Source organism: Phyllobates terribilis, unplaced genomic scaffold, assembly GCF_046119375.1.
Source record: "Phyllobates terribilis strain yellow unplaced genomic scaffold, ASM4611937v1 Scaffold_7__3_contigs__length_470593459, whole genome shotgun sequence".
Taxonomy (NCBI): Eukaryota; Metazoa; Chordata; class Amphibia; order Anura; family Dendrobatidae; genus Phyllobates; species Phyllobates terribilis.
In genome coordinates, this window is record NW_027362767.1 from 300,414,534 (window position 1) to 300,436,883 (window position 22,350).

At 42.2% G+C, this 22,350-nt stretch overlaps 1 protein-coding gene across 4 annotated transcripts in view; it reads right to left on the bottom strand.

Annotated features, from left to right (window-relative positions):
• Positions 1 to 1,864: 1,864 nt before the first annotated feature.
• The window catches only part of MTMR8 (myotubularin related protein 8), a 41,556-nt gene continuing 21,070 nt past the window's right edge, over positions 1,865 to 22,350 (bottom strand). For 3 of the 4 annotated variants that reach the window (XM_073641061.1, XM_073641059.1, XM_073641062.1), the window contains 8 exons: positions 21,415 to 21,547; positions 17,475 to 17,584; positions 16,422 to 16,547; positions 11,931 to 11,980; positions 10,828 to 11,028; positions 9,942 to 10,067; positions 8,734 to 8,860; positions 1,865 to 7,449 (listed from right to left, as the gene is read on the bottom strand). In XM_073641061.1, the coding sequence (XP_073497162.1) occupies positions 7,183 to 7,449; positions 8,734 to 8,860; positions 9,942 to 10,067; positions 10,828 to 11,028; positions 11,931 to 11,980; positions 16,422 to 16,547; positions 17,475 to 17,584; positions 21,415 to 21,547 (1,140 nt within the window). In that variant the 3' untranslated portion in view covers positions 1,865 to 7,182. The remainder of the gene's footprint in view (positions 7,450 to 8,733; positions 8,861 to 9,941; positions 10,068 to 10,827; positions 11,029 to 11,930; positions 11,981 to 16,421; positions 16,548 to 17,474; positions 17,585 to 21,414; positions 21,548 to 22,350) is intronic. The other variant, XM_073641060.1, reaches the window with a different exon arrangement.

Genomic DNA, 22,350 nt, shown 5'->3' on the forward strand with positions numbered 1-22,350 from the left:
GTCTGGCTGCCTTACTGGGGCAGCGGCAATAGGTAAAAATGAAGATACATTCTCCCTGCAGCCGCTGGCTTCAGGTGATTGGGGCGGTGCAGGTAGGAGCTATAATCACTGCTCACTACACTGCGCGGTCATCACTCCATGGCACAGTGATGGACAGTCAGCTAAATAATGTTTCTGAAGTTATCAGGTTTCCTTTAACAGCTTCCATGTTATTTTACACTGCAACAGAGTGAAAAATAATAAGGATATATTCCAGAGATTCTGGATATTACATGTGTCAACATGCCCAAGTTTAATAAAAGCTTCAGCTCTTTTGACATTTATTTGCAGCTGTCATCTCTCTACATTATACAAATGCTTGGAATATTTTTTTTTTTTATACAGGATTATAACTGGTAAAACAGGTGGCAAATATTACAGAAATACCTGGAGCACTTGACATAACCAGGAATCTGTAAGGATGGGACAAATAGCTAGTGAGGAATGCTCCACTATAAGCGCTAAAGTGGCAGCTGTCTAGAAAATCTGTGCAAAAATCGCAGGCATTTTGTGGTAAGCACCTCCATATCGGCTGAGCATGCCTCCCAATCTGTCACAGGAGGCCGATTGGTACCTGGAAAGGCACACCCCTGGGGTCGCACTCATGAAATACCACTGTCAGGAATAAGCAGCAAAGAATGGCGCGGTTACAGACAGAGGCCAGGTCTGGTGCAGGGTTGGCTCCTGAGCCAGCTCCATACGCACATGAGCTGTATATGTATGGTGGATGTTGGGATGGGGTTAAAGGGAATCTGTCAGCAGGGTTTTGCTATGTAATCTGAAGACAGCATGCTGTAGGGGTTAAAAAACTGATTTCTGTGATGCCTCTTATCTAGCTGTGGTTTTGTTTGCTTGCAATGATTGTTTTAGCACAAGGAGTTTATCATTGCTGGGACACAGCAGCGCATGCATGCTAGTCTGGCAAGGCCCCCTTCTGTGATGACCAGCTCACTGTCTATGGACTTTGTACATAAAGAGTCTTGTGTGGGCAGGGTTAGCTGTGCTGTGGGTGGGGTTACCTTCCTCAGCTCTGCTGTATTGCCAAATCTAAAAGCTCCGATTGTGTGAGAACGACTGCATCCAGTAATCTAAGTGATACATCGTTGGATTCAGCTTCTTTTTGCCTACATCAGGCTGCTCTCAGATGAGGTTGCAAAAACCTGCTGACAGATTCCCTTTAAAATGGAGCCAACCAGCAGTTTTAATTTTGTAGGCCTTGGCCTAGGAGAGGTAATTCGCATAGCTAACAGTAGGTTCCCATTTAAAATAAGTCACACTTTTGTGAGCAGATGGGCTTTTAGGATCATCTCAAACAGCATTAAATGCCTCACTGTTCTAAGTATAGTGTATAAAGCAGTAATACAGTCCGAAATTCATATATTCTATGCTCACATATACCTCAGTGGACTCAGTGTGGTTGTATTTGTTTACTTGTATAGTATGAAAGTAATGGTTACTTATCCTTGATCGACAAAAAAAGGGTATCCTTGGGATGGGCGATGAATGTGTGATCAATGGTGGTCTGACTTTGAGCGACCTTACTTTCCAAGGGAATTAAATGGTCACCCCTGTACTGACACAAGAACACTCAGCCATGAGGTGGTGTCAGGGACGCCTGGACTTTGCATTGATCTGAGTTGCTGTACTGGATACTGCCTCGCTCACATGGATAATGTTGCATGGGGGAATGTAGTGTCGCTCAGGCTCATTCCACACGTATGACGAAACCTTCTCTCCCATCAAACATTGGGACTAAACATTTCATATTGTTTTTTTAAGTATTGATGACTATTTAGCGAATTAACCCAAATGAAATCACAACAAGTTTTTAAGAAAAGTGCTGAAAATTTATTTATTTTTGTTAAGAAACAAACAGTAATGTCCAAATGAAATGGATCTGGAACAGTGGAGTGCAAGGGTGGATTAGAACAGTGCAATGATATACAGTACAGACTGTGGTACAAGACATCACAGCATTGGCATAATCAAAGCAAACGTTTCTCTACGGGGTCTTCAGGTTGTAGCATTCAGATACCCCTAATCTATTGGAAGGACGGGCACGACATGCACCAAGACAACACATTCACTTTCTTTTTAACGACTGTACACCTGGGTGCTGAGCACTGATCCCCAACATTCAGTTCTCAAGTTTTGAAAACTCTTGAAAATGTAATTTTTGAAATTCATTGTATAGAACATGATGCATTACTACAACTACTCATTAAAAGGGGTGCTCCACTACTGGACAACCCCAGCTTAAAGGGGGTTGTCCAGTCTAAAACTAAGACTGCAATCACTCTATGCGACTGCAGACTTGTGAATCCTTACATCGCGAACTGTGAAGATTCTCCGGTGTGAGCGTCGGTCATGTGACCACAAATATGCGATATGCATACTCCTGGACACAATACGACTAACCTGTTTCCGGCCTTGCTCAATGCAAGTCTAGTCGGATTGTGGCCAGAAGTATGCTTATCATATACTTGTGGTCACATGACCACCGCTCACAGTACGCGTGAGGATTCACAAGTCTACAGTCGCATAGAGTGACTACAGACTTTTAGTTTTAGACCAGACACCCCATTTAATCACTTTGGGACCCCAATTACAATTAAAACCAGTGGATGTTTGCTTCCGCACTAGAGTCATTCCAGCGATGTGGTAACCGCCATTCCCAATGGGGTCCCATGTCGTGGGCTGCAGCATACCTGTGACAGCAATCAGCAGCTGATGATTGGCTGCAGCTCATCAATGTCCCATCAGAGCGTACATCCACTCTGATGAAATAGTAAAGGCTATTCCACAAAAATGTGGAAGAGTAGCTATTGTTTTATTTTAGATTGGGCCCGGAGTGATTAAGATGGGGTTTTCCAGTAGCAAACAACCCCTTTAAATTTGTTTTAAAAATATTCCATCCAATAAGTATTTGTAAATGGCCCCCCATCGCCCCCTTAATGCTTTGTTATGCCCCTAGCCCATTGTACCCAGCCTGGCCCATATGAGCAGTTCTTTTGTCCCTGGGTAGATACCTAGGAGAGACTAGTAATTTGGAAATTTCAGTGCAAGTCACTATTTCAAGTGCAACATTATAGTTTAGCATGTAGGGGCTGTAAGATATTAGAGAAAAGGTATCCCACTTGTCAGTGGGCTTTCTATTGCATCTCCACACATGCCACTTAAACAGAGCTTAGCTGCAATAGTAGACAATGCCACATTCAAGAGTGGCGCTATTTTGGTTAAAAAGGCTGACTTTTCCTAATTTCATTCAACTACTATGTTTTTAAGACTGATATTAATACTTGTCACCCTGTTCAGTGCAGCAGTTTTATAGGATTTATAGTGTATCACACATTAGAATACATTATTGCCATTTTTATACATACACCACGATGACTATATGAGCCGAAAAAGATCTCTGGGAGCTGAAATTGGTGCGATTTATTTCAATATTTCTCATCTATGTTTACAAAGTCTCCTAATAATTGAGAATTTAGGATTGGTGTTGTATGGGGTACAAGTGAGCCTTGTGCTTGATCAGTACATAAACACCCACAATCCTGTATGGATCAGGACGTGAACACATACACTAAAAGACCTTCTCTAGTCTAGACCTGAGTTTTCTGTGATCTTAAATTCCCTTATATCCTCTATACTGGCACTCCCCCGTGTACAGGTCCATACAGCGAGACCCTTACTCTCCCCACTGACGTAATGTGCACCAGTTTCTAATTCCCAGAGAACCCGTGCTGAAATATTGCTTCTAGGATGATAACATTTCTAGTCCTATCAAGCTGCTTCAAGAAAAAGGCTTTCAGAATATTTTCATTCACATTAACATGTTGCACGTAGACAATCAGTGCCGTCAAATATAAAAACAGCTTTTTTTGTTACATCTAACGTCACAGTGTGAGAACCAAACACTATAGGACAATTGCATGCGTCACATTTATTAAAGGCCGATATAATATTACAACACAAGTCCCCAAGTTTAAGACACTTTCTACTTCTGTGACCTGTAACTTTTCGCTCCCAACAAAGTCTGCAAAGTGTTACCTGCGACCGTCAGAGCCAGAGGCTACAGATCACATTTCTACTTTTTCCTTTGGGGTACAGGATATATCTGTTGTGGCAAAACATTGGGTTCATGTCACGCTTTGTTAAGTTCAGTGTTGGGGTGGCCGATGCATATACACGGGCCCCCGAGTGACCAGATAGGCGTCAGGCCCCTGCAGATTTTGTGTTTATGACTTAGATATTGATGCCCTATCAATGAGGTAAATCCTAGAGAATCCCTTTAAAAAGGGAATGTGTCAGTAGGATCAACCCCGCTGAGCCATCTATATGGCATGTAGGCCATAGGAAGCTGAATAAAATGATACCTTCGTATCTGTGATCTGATGAATTCTTGTAGAGAAATTCTCCTTTTTCTCAATATGTAAATAAGCTGTTAAGATCTATGGGCGGGACAGAGATTTTCCCCGAGAGTCAGCCTCCAGAGCCTAATTTTAATTCTTAGCAACGCCTCTGTATGTAAATTGATCCCACAGCTTCATGATGTGATATCAGACTTCATTCATGAAATTTCGGGTGTCCCATCTTCATTTCTACCTTTCTATGGGGCATGGACTTCAACTTCCTTCCACGTAGGCGCTGCCCAGCCACGCAGGAGGAAGTCAGCACCCATAGAAGGGCAAGGCACTGCGCAAAAGTGAGGACAGTGCAGGCCAGAACTGTCATGACTGGAGTCTGGTATCACACATGAAGAGGCGAGATCAATTTACATACAGGGGTGTTGCTAAACACTAAAATAAGCTCTGGAGGCTGACTCGTGAAAATCTCTGTCCCGCCCATAGATCTTAACTTCTCATTTCCATATTCCATGGAAATCCTCATTTTTCTTAAGAAGTTGGATCACAGATGTCAATTCTCCATGACCTGCATGTCCATATAGATGTCTTAGGAGGATTAATCCCTCTGACAGATTCCCTTTAAGCTCTATTAGAAGTGACACACAGGCTACTTACTACTAAACCATGAAAGCCCTGCTTCCAAGTAAAGATGATGGAGAAAGATGGTCATAGCACCCTCATTCGAGGAATCAGTGGGCTTCTCACTGATACTACGATTAGACATGCTGCCAAGTCTCCTCAGAAGATAGGAGCTGCATACAAAGGAGCACTTCTACTTCATACTATAGTTAAAAGGGAACCTGTCACCTGTGCTGCCCACACCATGGGAAGCATAAAACTCAGCCTCACTGTGCGATTGCAGTCAGAAATGTCTTTCTCTGGGTATGAAGCCCCCCTTGGAGGCTTCGCCTCGTACTCCTATAAGTGACTGACAAAATTCTACCTATGTACACACATGGCAGAGACTTGTCAATCAACTAAACTGGGTCTAGAGAGAAGCCGTCCTTTGGTGGCGGACTAGTCACGTCTATTCCTTTAGTCTCTGGCCAGCTCTTTAAAGACATACATACCTGGCTGCAATTATGCCTTCAGGCTCAGATTCATGTTGCCCGTTTTTTGGGCAGCAGGAATCAAGCGACAGGTTCCCTTTAATCTTCAACATGATCAGTAAAGTAACCAGAAAGCACCGCTGCTGTGGCAACATTTATTCCAAACCGATATTGGTCTAATTAAACTAGTGACAATAAATTAACAACATTCAGAAAACACATTTTATAGCGTTAGATCTAAATTAATAGGACATTTTTTTTTACTTTACAATGTGTAACAACATAAAAAAGTATGTAACACTATAGATACTGAAGTAGTATAACATTATGTCATCTGGACAACAATGGCAAATCTGACTAATTGGACAACAATGGCAAATCTGACTAATTGGACAACTAGATTGATTTCCCTTTAGCTACCATAGAAAAATCCCTGGATCATGCATGAAAAGCAGCAGAGATAAAACACTGGTGCTTCCGGCAACAAGCAAGCAGTCTCCTACATTCATTTCATTACCGTGTCCAGATCAGTTGCAGCTTAGCTTCTATAAGCAGATCTGCTATTACATATGTGTATATTATACACCCCGGTGTGTGCACAGATCCACCATTATCATGTACCCATGATGGTTCACAGTATACAGCAATGTACTGCACACAACATATATTTACATGTCTACATTCCCACATAAGGGTCCAAATAATATAGAATTTGCACAACAATTTTCCCCCAAAAAATGTTAATGTAAACTAAATTCAGCCACCATCAGACCAGAAAAGAATAAGATCCAAATGTACAATCTGTCTTTCCCTTTTGATGGTCCTCAGTCTATGATATCGAAGTGAATATACAAAATGGAGTGAAATTAGAAAACGATGATGGTGGCGAAACATTTGATAAATGGCAACAAGATTTTGCTTTTTGCATAATTTAAACAGCATTTGTCCTTTATTGCCGAAGTAAAAATCTTATGCATTTAACATTATACAAACGGCGAATCGAGACGCTTTGACCTTTACATTCCCATAAGAAGTGCTCTCGGATTAAAAACAGGAAATCCTACCGGTGCCAGGTAAAAGTGCAATCAAACGAGTTCATGGATGAGATTAGAGGTATTTAATCATACATTTCATGGATGGAAAAAGCTTGTCATGTGCTTTTTGTTTGATGCATCAATTGCTGCCTGACTCCCGGATAAATACTGCAAATGTATCAGCTTCAATATAAAGTCAAGACCAAACGTATAACGGTATAAAGGTTTTGGTGCCTCTGTGCCATTATACCTAGACATTAATGACCCATCTCACAAATGGAGAAGCAGAACAAGGCTGATCAAAACGTCTGGTGAATTATAGGACGATTATGACGTTCCCATTCACTGCTCTGAAAATCCTGCCCGATACCCAAACGACCTACCTAGAATGCCAAAGATGGAGCCGCCTTTAGCCAAATTATTGTGTGCGAATGAAGCGTATGAAGATTTGGCTGATGGGTTAACCATTTCTAAGACCAACAGCCAGTCCATGATTCCAACATCCATGGCAACTATATGATCATAACGGCTCATTGTGTCTGCGCTTTTACCATTTTCAGTTCCCTTTAATCAGTGATGATAAACTGATTCATTTTGATCTTTTCATCCCTAATGGTAGTTGTTGTGGTGCAATGATGTTGCCATTTCCAGTTATTCAGTGGCAGGTGGCGTCTCATTGTCAGAGGAATACGTGTCAGGAGGGTTCTGGATACTCAGCCCATGCTCTTCCTCATTTAATTCCCTTTTTAAGCACAGGTCACTGTTTGCCACAGAACCGTTGAAAAAATCAGCAGGAATTTCTTCGTTATCGCCTTCTGGAAGCAGCTCATCAGACAGTTCTCTCCCGGGTGGTATATCTTCAAAACAGTCAGTCAAGGAACAAGTATCTTCCGGAAGGGTGTTCTCTTTCGGAAGCTTCTGGTTTGGAACAGAACAAGATGTTAAATAATATTACCATATACAATAAGCAAAAATGGGTCTTTTAAAGGGCAACCATATACATTAGACTAAAGTCAGCTGGACCCATCGTTATCACCAGGATTGGCTGTCATCCCAATTTGTATGGGGGCCTCTCGACTTTTCCCCAACGCTGGTCAGCGGAGCCTACTGAATTTCAGCTGCCGATCCTTTAATTCTCCCTAGAGAAGTTGCTGCCACACACCGGAGTGCGCGGCCGAGCAGGTATATGGGAGAGTTGGTAGAGAGCTGTCGGCTAAACAATTGTTTCTCCAACCACTATCTATCGTTTATAGGGGGTCTTAACCAGTTCTGAACCGCTAAAAACTACTTTAAGGGCTTGTTCACATGCTGCATTTTTGCTGTGTGTTTTTCAAGAGTAAGAGAAAATAAAAAATAAATAAATAAAAATCAACCACTGCATAAAGTTTACAACACCAGCAAAGTGAGTGAGATGTGAGATTTCTTATATCTAATGCTCCTTGTGTTGATTGAAGGTTCACATCCGCAAGGAAAACAAAGTTGTTGTTTCTTAAAAAAAATCTGCAGCATGTCAAATAGGTTAGCGTTTTTTGCAGCATTTTTCACTCATTGAAATGAATTGGAAAATAATGCAAGTGAAATCGCAACCATTTTACATAGTGTTTTTTTCTTTCCAATACTCTGTTTTTTGATGTAGAAAAATCTGCTGCAAATACTGAAAGTGTGTAGACCCTGTCAATCTCCGGTCGGTCCGCTCTTTGCGCTGACGTACTAACACCTCTCTGTGGAATAGCCTGCCTGCATTGGATGGTGCAGCTGTGGGTGCAAGGAGCTGGCTTTCATACACAGCCGAACTCCCCATAGAGAAGGCAGACGTGGTTTACATCCATCTCTGCCTCACTGATAAGTGTATACAGTGAACACCTTACGGGGGGGTATGATGTGCGAAATAAAGGAGACAAAAAACAGGCCTTAAAAAAACAATAGTAAATTTGTGCCTATTTTTATTTTTTCCCATTTCACTCCCCTGTGTCAGAAACATAGAAATAGAGAGGGAAAGAGAATATAAAAAGGACATACAAACTGAGCCCCATGTATCATGAAAAATAGAGTTAAAAATTATTGGAATATGGAAACAAGAAAAATATTTTTATAGCTAAACATTCAAAGTGCAAGTATGAGAAAACCCCAAAATTTGCCTGGTCAGGAAGGGTAAAAAAATGGCCCAGGTCCTGAGCTGGTTAAGTCAAACACTTCACTTACATCCTCCATGTCAGTTTTATCAGCTTTCAAAGTTGCCTTCCTGTTCATACATTCAAGCAGGTAATCCAGGAGAGATTGCCGTGGGTGCATGCCCTTGTCAAATCTGTTATACATTCCACACCAGAATCTGAAAATACAGAAAGAGAATAATAGATTGCATAAATCATACTGGGAAGCTATTGTACAATGAAGACACTGTATAGTCCCGTCTACAAATCATGGTGTACGGCGGAGAAAAGATATCGGCTGGTTGGTTTAGGAAGCATTGGATGTATTAAGTCACTGGAGGCCAAATAAGAGATTGTAATCTCGGTGTTAGGCCACCAGTGCTTCTATCCTGTGAGTGGGAAACTGTATCCTCAAAGAATTTGTGTTTCTGTCACTTTATTTCTTAAACTAAAAGGCTTATTAGTAAATCATGTCATGACTTGTGAGGCTTTCTTGTCACTAGCCATAACAATCCATCATGGCTAATTTACACGGTAGCCAGAGCAGGGCAGGGACTAGAAACTGAATAGCCATGCATTAAAGGGAATCTGTCAGCAGGTTTTTGCCATCTCATTTGAGAGCAACCTGATGTAGGAAAAAAGAAGCTGAATACAACGATGTATCACTTAGATTACTGGGTGCAGCCGTTCTCTCACAATCAGAGTTTTAAGATTTAGCAGTATAGCAGAGCTGAGGAAGCTAACCCCGCCCACACCAGGCTCTGTATGTACAAAGTCCATAGACAGTGAGGTGCTCATCACAGGAGGGGGCGTGTCTGACTAGCATGCACGCGCAGCTGTGTCCCGGCAATGATAAACTCCTGGCGCTAAAACAATCATTGCAACCAAACAAAACCACAGAGCTTGATAAGAGAGGCTGAAATCTGTGTTTTAACCCCTACCTCATGCGGTCTTCAAATTACATAGCCAAAACCTGCTGACAGATTCTCTTTAAGGGAAAATGGCTTTACAAAAAGTACAACTAGTTGCCATCACAAAACTGCATAATCTGCCATTCAAAAAACCTCAAGCAATGTCCTCCATCTATTACATGTACAGATACAGCATTTGCCAAAGAAATGTTCATTGATCACAATTGTTCATTTGCTCAAAAGAACGATTGTAAGAAAAGTGCAAACTATGGCTGCTGCACAAATCGTGTAAAGATAATAATGCTCATCTGAGGATGGCATCATGAGTGACCGTTTTAGTTGTACTCACTTAAAGCAGAACGGGTAGGTATTTGGCTGGAGTGCATTATATGCATTTGAGATATATGTGGGGTTCATAAACTCCTGCTTCCTTTGAAGAAGAAATGGCCATAAGGAATGAGTATTTTCAAAAATTCTGTTGGAGGAAAAATTAATTCAGGATTGAGAAAAATATATATAAAACAAGTAAAATTATACTGAGAAAAAAAAAATAAACAGTTTGTCATAGGATAGCTGGGCACATTACTAGCAACTAAACGTCATTTCAACATTACTATATTGTATCGACTTTATCCACTGATATATCTCAACCCATAACCAGTCTATAATACAGAATACAGTACAGTAGCCAGCTCCTAACAGAAGGAGCCAGAAATAAGACTAAGGACATATTACACAAGAAAATGCCCAACTTCGACCCACCATTCATTTCTCTTTTCCCCCTAGCAGTCAGAGTAGATACGGTGATATCCCCAGCAGTAACAGCAGTCCCACCTTCCCTCACTGAACAGCTGCAGTATTCCCTCAATCTTTAGCAGGGCAGCATTGTATGACAGTGCCAAGTAAAGTCATTGAGCCGCTCAGTACAATCCATAGGCAAACAATAATTGTACAATGTGGATTGTGTGACTTCATGCTTGATTTGTTAGCAATGAAAAGAGATGAAATAACCAAATCCACTGATCGGGAGGTACATTCACACCCTCTTGTCTATGAAATGTATCATCTACTCAACGGAATTTTTAAGTGTAAATTGATTTTTAAAGCAAAAAGTGCAATGTACAACCGGATGGTAACCTCCTATCCAGGAAAGTTCTGCAGATGTGAAGTGAAAATTGCTGTATTCAAAGTACAAAAAACACATAAGAAACAAACGGATTGTGTCAGATACTGACTTGAGTTCTTCACGCTCTTTTTGGGAGTTCCCAATGAAGTTTCCAAACTGGCAGGAATAGACATGATCATGGATTTCCAGTAGATATTTCTCACTGAACTCAAAGGCACAAGGGAACTGCTCCATAAGGTGCCACACGCACTCCAGGAATTGTGTGAACACAGGAGACACTTCTTTGGGATCAAACTCTAAATGATGGCATCTGCAGAGGAAAAGACACAAGACATGTAGCTGCATATCTAGTCTGCCATATGACGAGCCCCATACATGTATGTATACTCTAGAAGCCTTGAAGGGGCAAAAATCACTACTTTAAACTTGGAGCTTGAGTTGTGAAAAGCAGAACTACCTGCATTTTGCACCTCCGATGTGCCAATAAATACTTCAGCTGCCCAACTCTCTGCGGTGTAAAGAATGGACACTGATGTTAGAGTCCATACGGTGACTTTAGTTCTGCTTTTCCAGCACACAGTAAAAGTTTAAAGAGTTATTTCACTAAGTGTTAAAGCTTCCTGCTTGATTGACAGTCCTAGCAGCAGAGTTGCGCCGGTGGTCTGAACTGTGCACTCTCCGATACTGCAAGAGGCAGCTTTGTTTCTGCAGCACAGGATCCGACCAGCTTCAGAGTAGCGCTTACAAACTCCATAGGAAAGAGCGCTGCACTCCTTGCCTAGGAGACCAGTCACCGCTGAGAGTCTGCAGAGGTGGCAAATAATCCAGGCAACGAGCAGTAAAAAAATAGAATTGGAAATCCCTCCGTTCTTAAAAATGGAGACGATTTTTAATAAGGAGGTAAATTGAAAAGCTGCTATTTTTTACATATATTTTGCATTTTTAACCATTTATGATGCAATTTGCCAATTTTCTGCAAAGTGGACAACCCCTTGTAATTCAGCCCCAAAGAGTCTTCACTCTCACCAATCATTAAGTGATGGCATATCTTGGTGAAATACCAGCACCTTTACATTGCTTACTTATTAATACACGTCCAGGAATACTAACAGAGGAACAAGACGATGCCAAAGACATGGTACTCTGGCTTTATCTTAATATTTACTACAATAGGCATGTCAGAAATGCTGACTGGTCACTTTATATACATACCTTTGAGAAAACTTGTGCCCTAAGCAAATCCATTCCTTTTCAATAAGTACCTATGGAAATAATGTGTAAATCTTTACAATAATCTGCATATTGTCCTACTTAACGGGGGGAATCCACATGTTCATAAACAGGACGTGTCTGACAGTGATCGTAAATACAAGCAATTTTGAAATCTGCTGCTAATTGACATTTTCAGCCGTTCTTGAGATGTTTAACACTTATTTTGTTTCCAGCTCGGGTTCTTGGAGACCGACCATTGATGTTAGACAGCAGAGCATGCGCAGTGCTTACAAGCCCTTTTCAATGGAGCTGACTAGATAGCAATGGTGGTCGGTCTCTTAGGCAACGAGCTGCAAATTTTAATAAGGAGTAAATCGCAAAAGTGCTTGTTTTTACAAGGACTGTCCAACAATATTCATCTATGAAGATGAAAGTAAACTTTTAATAAAAAGAAAAAAACTAACAAGATAAGCCAAAACGTCCTGTAAAAAAACAAATATTTGACGAGACCACTTATGTTGACCGTAGACATGAGATAAATTAACTATTGTTTCTTAATTATTATCCATTTTTCAATTTTTTGGACTATTCATTTCTGAAAAATATCAGAAGTTTCCAATCTGTCTTTTTTAAGCCGCTAACTTGATGCATTATAGAATGTTTTGTGCATAGAAAATACTTGTACTTTTGATTGATAGGACTACAGTCCTTGTACTAACTGACAATGGAAATCTCATGTGTATAGTAATGTTAAAATGTTCACACAATTATGGTTCTTTGTCCTCAAAAGGGCTGATGAAGCAGAATATTATAGCTGGATCCTTCAATTGTGCACTGTGGAATCCACGGTCTGTATGCAACAAGCTTCCTTTCCTGCACAATTACTTTCTGACCAACTCTCTCAATCTGCTGGCCCTCACTGAAACCTGGATCCAGGATTCTGACACTGTCTCCCCTGCAGCTATTTCTCATGGCGGCTTGCATTTTTCCCATTCCCCGAGGCCCGAGAACAGGCTTGATGGTGGAGTCAGCATACTCCTGTCCCCACAATGCACCTTCCAGGTCATCCCTCCAGGTCATCCCCCCAGTTCCATCACTCTCATTCCCTTCTTTTGAGGTCCACACCATCAGGCTCTTCCATCCCCTCTACCGCAGATTAGCTGTCATATACCGTCCCCCCAGGCTCACCCGCCCAGTTCCTTGACCATTTGTCTACCTGGCTGCCACACTTCATGTCCTCAGATTTACCAACTCTTATCCTGGGAGACTTTAACATCCCCATAAACAGTCCCACCTCCCCATCCGCATCCCAGCTTCTATCTTTAACCACTTCTCTTGGCCTCTCACAGCTTTCAACCTATGAGACGCACAAAGATGGAAACACCTTTGATCTTGTCTTTGTCCGGCTTTGTTCAATCCCCCACCTAAATAACTCCCCTTTTCCCCTCTCTGATCATAACATTCTCTCCTTCACGCTTACAAATCCTCGCCCACCCCAGCACACTCCTACCTATCACACATTTAGAAATCTACAAGCCATTAACCCTCATACACTTGCAGACTCCCTTCACTCATCACTGTCTCCAATCTCCTCTCTGTCCTGTCCTGATCTGGCTGTAAACCACTACAATGACACTCTCAGAAGCACGCTGGACCAAGTAACACCCCTCACCCTCAGAACCTCTAAACACCGAGTAAAATAGCCCTGGCTCACACCGCAAACCCGATTTCTCCAGCGATGCTCTAGGAGTGCCAAACGCCTATGGAAGAAAACTTTATCCACTATAAATTTATGCTAAAAACATATAACCCTGCCCTTCACCTCGCCAAACAGACCTACTTCACCACCCTGATCTCCTCACTAACCATCAACCCCAAAAAAACTCCGACACCTTTCACTCCCTCCTCAGTTCTAAAGCCCAGGCCCCCACCACGGACATTTGTGCTGAGGACTTGGCCTCCTACTTCACAGAGAAAATAGACACCATCCGTCAGGAAATCAGCTCCCAGCCACCAAGTGCCGTGACTCCTATCCCCCCCCACATCCCCTCTGGATCACTCTCCACATTTGACCCAGTGACAGGAGAAGAAGTCTCCAGGCTCCTCTCTTCTTCTCATCCCACTACATGCACCACTGACCCCATCCCCTCACATCTACTCCAGCCTCTTTCTTCAGTCGTCACTACTCACCTAACTAAAATCTTCAACCTCTCCCTCTCTTCTGGTATCTTCCCCTCCTCCTTAAAACACTCCATCATTAAAAAAAACCTTCCCTGACCCTTCCTGCACAAACAACTACAGACCAGTCTCCAATCTTCCCTTCATCTCTAAACTTTTGGAGCGCCTTGTCTACTCCCGCCTTACCAGTTACCTCTCCACTCACTCTCTTTTACACCCATCACAGTCCAGCTTCCGCCCCCTACATTCTGCAGAAACTGCACTCAAAGTAACTAATAACCTTCTGACAGCAAAACGTAATGGTGACTACTCTCTGCTCCTTCTTCTTGACCTCAACCTCCTACTCTCTATGCTCCACTCAATCGGCATAAAGGACACTGCTCTCTCTTGGTTCTCCTCCTACCTATCCGACCGCTCTTTCAGTGTATCATTCGCTGGCTCTACTTCTTCCCCCTTCCTCTCACTATTGGGGTTCCTCAGGGTTCAGTCCTTGGCCCTCTTCTCTTCGCTCTCTACACAGCCCCAATTGGACAGACCATCAGCAAATTTAGTTTTCAGTACCATCTTTATGCTGATGACACACAACTATACACCTCATCCCCGGACCTTACCCCCGCTGTGCTACAGAACACCAGTGACTGTCTGACCGAAGTTTCTAACATCATGTCTGTTCTCTATCTGAAACTCAACCTTTCCAAAGCTATTGCCCTAAATCGGACATCTCTCTCTCAGAGTGTGGCACCACAATAACTCCGAGCCAGCAGGCGCGTTGTCTGGGCATTGTGTTTGACACCAATCTTTCCTTCACCTTCCATATACAATCTCTTGCCCGCTCTTGTCGCTTGCACCAGAAGAACATCTCTAGAATCCACCCCTTTCTCACCTTGGAAACAAAAACCCTCACTGTTGCCCTGATCCACTCTCGCCTTGACTACTGTAACTCTCTATTAATTGGCCTCCCCCTCACTCGACTTTCCCCTCTCCAGTCCATCCTTAATGCTGCAGCCAGGATCATCTATGTGGCCAACCGTTACTCAGACTCCTCCGCTCTGTGCCAGTCATTGCACTGGCTGCCCATGAATTATAGGATCCAATTTAAATTGCTTGTTTTCACCCACAAAGCTCTCCACAGTGCGGCACCCCCAACATATCTTCCCTCATTTCTGTTTATTGGCCTACCAGTTCTCTACGCTCCGCAAGCGTCTTTCGACTAACATCTGCACTAATCCGTACCTCCCACTCCCGGCTTCAAGACTTCTCCCGAGCTGCACCTATTCTTTGGAATGCTTTACCCCAAGAAATTAGGACGAACCACAACTTACACAGTTTTAGGCGCTTCCTAAAAACACACCTGTTTAGGGCGGCCTATCACGTTCCCTAATCAAAGTCCTTTTATATTCTTGTAGCCCATCCCTTATTTCTCCAAACATAAGTCTCCACCAAACCAAAAAGCACTACAGATACTGGCTGGTGATGAGCTCATGCAGCCTTTATCTATTCCTCATCCCCTCAAGATGGCTGGACCATCATTGTAAATAAGCCACTGCACTTTGTGTCACCCCCACCCTATTGTAGATTGTAAGCTCTTACGAGCAGGGTTGTCATTATTTTTGCTTTAATTATTGTTTTATCTTTAGCTATGTTACTTATGACTGTTGAATATAAACCTCTGAATTGTAAAGCGCTGGGGAATGTTGGCGCTATATATAAAAAAAAAAAAGAAAAAAAGATTATTATTAGCAGAAAAAAATCCCGCACAAGTAACTGACAATTCAGGTCATGTCTACTGCGTATTAAGAGGCCCCTAATACATGGAGATACAGTTTAACGCTGATGTCCCTAGAACATATGTACACTACGGGAAAGTAGAGTAGGCTGCGGCCAGACACCGTGGACTTTTCTCCAAGAACAACAAAAGGATCAGGCATTTCCATTCAAGCTGCTCAAGCCTTCTCATCTTTCGGAGATGAATTGTGAGCCCACCTTACATATAACATCAGGGATGTACAACCCACGGGCCACGAGGCCCAGGATGGCTATTAATGCACAAAGAGATTTCCAGCGAGATGCAGTATTTAAATGTATAGTGGGCCACCGCTGGTCCAGTTCTTTCAACCGCCAGCCCTTTAATTTTTATGGAGAGGACTGTGAGCAAGCAGTGTTCTGAATCATCTGTCTTTAAATTATGCCAATCTCAGAATAGATAGCAAAAACCAGGTGGCAGACTCCCTCTAAGTGCATAGGTGTCTTAATACATGCTTATGGAACGGAAAAATTAAGCAAAGCAAATGTAAAAACAGTGACAGGCCTTACCACGAATCCTTTAATAGTTCTGTAAAATGGATCAAGAAGCATACTAGCCAACGAACAGACTTGTGCAGTGCGATCCCAACCATCTGAGCAGTGAACCAGGATGCTGGTATTATCATCTTTAACTGCCTGCCAAGAACAAGATGGGAAAGAAGAATGAGCGACGTCTCAGCAAGTTATGGCATGTTACCAGCTTACACACTCCAGCCCTGCTCCATCCAAGTACATGGGGATAACTGGAGTGTTCGGGGTGGGCCCTCCATTTATTATAACTCTGCGTGTCGTCCAGTTCATTGATGGAGTCCTAGAGGAGAGACCACCCCCCAGATTATAAAGGATGGCAAATCCTAGCAATATGCCATCCCTTTCTCAGAGAGAAATACCCCTTTAATGTAATCTCCACATTTCTCAGGTCTCATCTGCTAGGTTTTAAGGTCCAATAATCGCCCTTATTTCACTTTTATTATAGCGGGACATAGCCCCTTCCAGCATGGTCACTTTTTAATAATCCTTCATCACTGCAGATCCAATTTTCATCATGAAGGAAACCATTAGCTGAGAAGAAAGCAGGTCGATGAGGCTGTCGGCAACACTGTCTTTTCAAGCGGAGCATTATTACGGGCTATTCGCACAACAGTGCGAGTCTCTGATGTTACTATAAAAGGCGATAAACCATTTCATGTTGCTTTCAAATTGGGAGACATGGGAACCACACTGTCATAATAGCAACATTATAGGTAAATCAATACAGTGTCAAATAAAATCAGCCATACAAGGGGGACGACGGCGAAACAGAAAATTAATAATGGAACAGTGTTCCCATAGCAACCACATTCCAATCAGGATTTATTTTTTGCTAAGAGACAAGTGAGAACACTACAGAGCTGGAAAAAGTAAAAACTGATTATTTTTGATTTTGCATTAATGATTTCTTTAGATTTTTACTCAAGTGAGATGACAGTGACACAGTCAGTATATTAATAGTGCTCACGTTCACACCATTTATATAATTTTATATGTAGGTAACGCTTGACAAAGGAAAAGCACATCACGTACCTTTGCTAGAAAAACGGCAGCGTCCAATACTGCTTTTATGTGCCGCAGCCAACCGGAGTTTTCCAAGACTGTAAGGAAACTGCTCATGGTCGGATTCTTCAGTTCACAAGCTGAATGATTACACATCAAATTACTATTAAACTTCTACATAGAGATCGAAAAAAATATATAAATGTGTGTAACTGCTCCTTCTTAAATTCTTGGTGGCTAGTCCTATCAGGATTTTAGGGTCTACCTTTCTAGAAATCGTTCCTCAGACCTTTAACCGAAGCGTTAATTAAAATAACCAGCGGCCTCCTGAACGCTGTTCTCTGTTAGTGACATTGTAATCATTATAGTAAGGGAGTGTTCACACAGCAGCATTTTTCAGGGCACCTTCTTACTGGTGCTTTCCAGCTTTTTTTTTTTTTTTTTTTTTAAAGACATTAAAGAATGAAGAAAATGTGTTTGTTTTTTTTAAGCATAAAATGCTGACGTAAATGCTCAATAAGACGTGCCGAGCATCTTTTCAGCCTTCCCTTTGACATGTACTATAAGTATTGTGCATTTTCCTGGTATAAAACGCCTGGAGAATGTACATTACTTCTTTGAAACACCTAGGGAGCGATTAATCAAGGCTGGTGTAGCCCACAATCGTGCTGCCCATGTGGCCGCTTAATGTATTCGGCACCTCTAGTAATTGGTGAGCACTTCTGTCTACCGCACAACAAATGTTACACCAGTCGGGGGAAAAAAAACGTACAAGGTGTTAGAAATTTTGATGAATTTGACAGGCAGACGCGGCCACACACCCACAATAAAAGAAAAAGCAAAATGTTTGTGTAACTCCCTGTTGCGCAAAAATTTTAAGACTTTGCAACACAAAGGCATAAAAGCCTCAGAGCCTGAAGTGCTTAAGAGAGATTTACAAGCCTGAACATGAACATCGGAGCAGCTTTTACATAGAAAATAATCAGGCCATCCTTTTGGGCGTTTTCTCTGCACTTTTTGCACAATGAACGCGGTCATCATCACCACGACTGTGAGGGGGTCACAGTGGTTTGAGGGCCTTACAGTTCGAATCTCTGGGTGACTGTTACCTGCGATGTTATCAGGTTAGGGGGGGGATGTGTTGTGGTGAGATGGGATTACCTATATACTTTGGCCCATCAGGGTTCAATTAGCACTGAGCAGCTTACTATGAAATGGTGATTCCCACGACATATGTTCCCACACTCACCATCAATATCTATACAGAGTTATACACTTTTGTATATTCTTCTCGGCCCATCACCCGTATGACCCTCCTATGCCTGGCACCTTGCACTTTATACCTCCCATCTTGTGATGTGATTTCTGTACATGTTATGTAACCTTTATTGAATAAAATAATGTTTTTTATGCTGCTATACTCATGTTTTCTCCTTTGCCAATATGTTTATTGTATGAGTAGACAACAACCGGTCCATGGTCTGTTTAACATTATAAGGTGGGCCACTGTTTGTTCCTTTATCAAAGTGTGCAGGATTATTAGGCAGCTTGTTTTCTTCAGGCAAAACGGGTCAAAAAAAAAGATTTAACTGACTCTGAAAAGTTATAAATTGTCACAAGTCTTACAGAGGGATGCAGCACTCTGAAATCGCCAAGATATTGGGGCCGTCACAGAATGAAACGTTTTATTGCAAAAAGGGTCACAAAAAAAACGTTTTCAGAAGAAAAAAAAAGAAGCACAATAATTGCCAAAGATTTGAGAACAATCAAACGCGAAGCAACCAGGAAGCCATTATCCTTCAGTGCTGTCATATTCCAGAACTGCGAGGAGGAAAAGTTATTTCGTTTGTTACAATGCCTCATATCTCTGTGCACATTTAGTAATACATTTATTTCTCTATATATTATACTGCTTTGATGGCATCTCCAGAACCTCTAAGGTGCGCTCTGCTCAGACATGCATAGCATTTTTTTCACTGTATACCATTTTTGGTAGTTGTATGACATAATATGCGTTTGTGCTTCTATGGGCTGCCCTTCTTTCTCATGTATGCGGCGGTGCGTCTCATCTTTATGATCACGCCGCTCTTGGTCTTCCGATCCTTACCCTGTGCAGGCATTTAGATTTGATCATTTCTGGTGGTGCATTCCCCTCTGAGATGCACGCAACTTTGCAGTGTCCATGGGCATCCACAATTTAGGTGGTGCCAGTCCATTTCTTTTTCTAGATATTACAGATTTGCAACCTCCCTGGAGAGCCCAGAAGAACAAAGTGTTTGGTGCTCAGAGACATGGCTGAAGTAAAGGATGGCTGAAACCTGACCACCATTGAATGAAACACAGAGGCTGAAATGTCAGGACTGGGCCAAGAAATACCTGAAGACCGATTGTTCACAGGTTTTATGGACTGATGAAATGAGAGTGACTCTTGATGGACCAGAAGGATGGGCCCGTGGCTGGATCAGTAACGGGCAGAGAGCTCCACTACAACTCAGACACCAGCAAGGGAGGTGGGGTACTGGTATGCGCTTGTGTATATAGAAGACACTTTCTTCAAGCAGTGGTACAGGAAAAAGTCTGCATCTTTCAAGAAAGCCATGATGTTTATGCAGGACAATACTTCATCACATCAAAGTCCCCACTGCTTGGTTGCCGGTAAAGACCTTAATAAAAGAATAATGACACGGCCCCTTCCTCACCTGACCTAAACCCTATTGAGAACTTGTGGTCCCTTCTTAAATGGGAGATTTATGGTGAAGGAAAACAGTCCATCTCTCTGAACAGTGTCTGGGAGGCTGTGGTTGGTGATGCCCAAAATGTTGATCATCAACAGATTAAGAAATTGACATGGATGGAGCTTATGACTGTTATTGATAAGAAAAAAAAAAAGCTTCTCCACCTTTTCCTCTGTGAAAAACGGACCGCACTCGAATGCCATCAGAGTGCAGTTCTATTTTTTCACAGCCTCATAGACTTGTATTGCTGATTTTGATGAGACGCTTGAAAAAAATGGCGAACATGTCAATGGCCCTATAGACTATGACAGGTAAGAGTCCTATCCGTGAAAACCACAGATAGCACTCGTACGAGAATATAGGACTCCTGAATGAGGCCCAATAGTTGCCCAATAATTCTGTACATAGATATTCTCATAAGACAGATGGGCTTAAGGAAAGTAGCAAAGTTCAGGCAGCAAAATGGGGGCTCCTCAAGCAGCACAATGGTAATATTGAACCACCAGAGCACTGGCGCTTGTGACATAAATATATGGGCAATGGGGGTTCACTGTTAATTTTAAGGGTGATTTATCCCAAGTGGTTATTAAAACAGTGTTACAGCGTTAAACTCCTGTGCAGCGGACCTGTCAATGAGCGATCTACAGCAGGAGGCTCCCAGTAACTTCAATAGGTGACGGTACGGTATTCCTCATATTTGCACTAGATTTAGTGATGGTGGATGTAACTGCTATAATCCTAATAATGGCCAAATAAGAACCTACACAGTATAATACTTGACGGACCAGATGGATGGGCCCATAGCTGGATTAGTAATGGGCCTCCAGGAATACATGCAGCTGCTGGCAAAACTGACATTAGTTTGACAGCTATATGGCCAATGAGCTACGAAAAAAAAAAAAAAAAAAATAATCGACATTATAAAAAATATCAATAAGAGACCTTACCCATAGGGCCACAGGGGAAGGGTCTTCAGTTTGGGACAAGGCTATGTTCCTCAGACAGCAATACACTACAGCTTTCCAGTTTGTGCCGATGCAGATGGCCACAAGTTTCACCTGCAAACTTTTTTGTTGAGATTTTTATCCCCCTTAATTTTGCATTTTCAAGAAATTACAAAATAATCTTGATACCAATTCTACATTTGTATACATGTATTCATATTGTCAAAGGCATATTTTCCTGCAGAAATGAAATCATTGGTGAGCAGGTAGTTTTTCAGATTTGGTGCATACCTTCCAATAGCTTCTGCAGACTTCCTCGCATTACATGGATGTTCTCAATGCCAATAAACTGGAAGTGGATGTTGGGGTAGTTGTCTTCATTTTCATAGCCCTTCCCTGCAGCCCTGTTTGCCATGGCATTCAGCTGTTGGGGAGACAAATAATTAAACCACCACATAACACAATGGTATATAGCAAGAATACACGGCAGTGCCAGAGATCCTGGGACAATGTGCCAGTATCACACCAATGTCCACATAAGACTGTTTGCAGATCCACGGCATTGATACTTCAATAAGACGTCTTGTGTCAGATGAACATAGATTGTGTGCAAGTGAACACAGTAAATCTACATAGCCACCCAATATTTCTGTGATCACTTAGACTACTGAAAGAAAGAAAAAGCTCAGCACCCCTTATACACCATTTCTGCTGAGCACAATTACTACTTATTGGTAAGGGGAGCTGACAACAAGCTGCTTACAAAGTGACCAGCAGGAATTTCTTGGGTAACCTAGTACTAAGTGTTTCATTTTGCGGCAGTGCCACCACAGGGGTATGAAAAAAAATCAGCCAGCAGGATTTCTACCCCAAACTATTTACATGCACATATAGCTATTGTAAGGACAAGTCCAGTTGTACCTTTATCTAGGCAATCTGTTCCCTCTGTTACTGAGAAATCGGCATTTAAAATTAACATGCAAATGAGACTGAAGTGCTTTGAACAGATGGAAGCACTTCCCAAGCGTCTCTCGCCAGGCCAATTCCCCGCTCAGCGCTGCCCTCTCCTGCTTGACCGACGGCTCCATTGCTTGAGACACATAACATAGAGGCTGTCAGTAAAGCAGGAGGCAGCAGCGCTGGGCGGGAAATACGGCTGGAGTGACAAAGGCTTGGGAAGTGCTTCATTCTGTAGAAAGCACTTCAGCCTCATTTGCACATCGATTT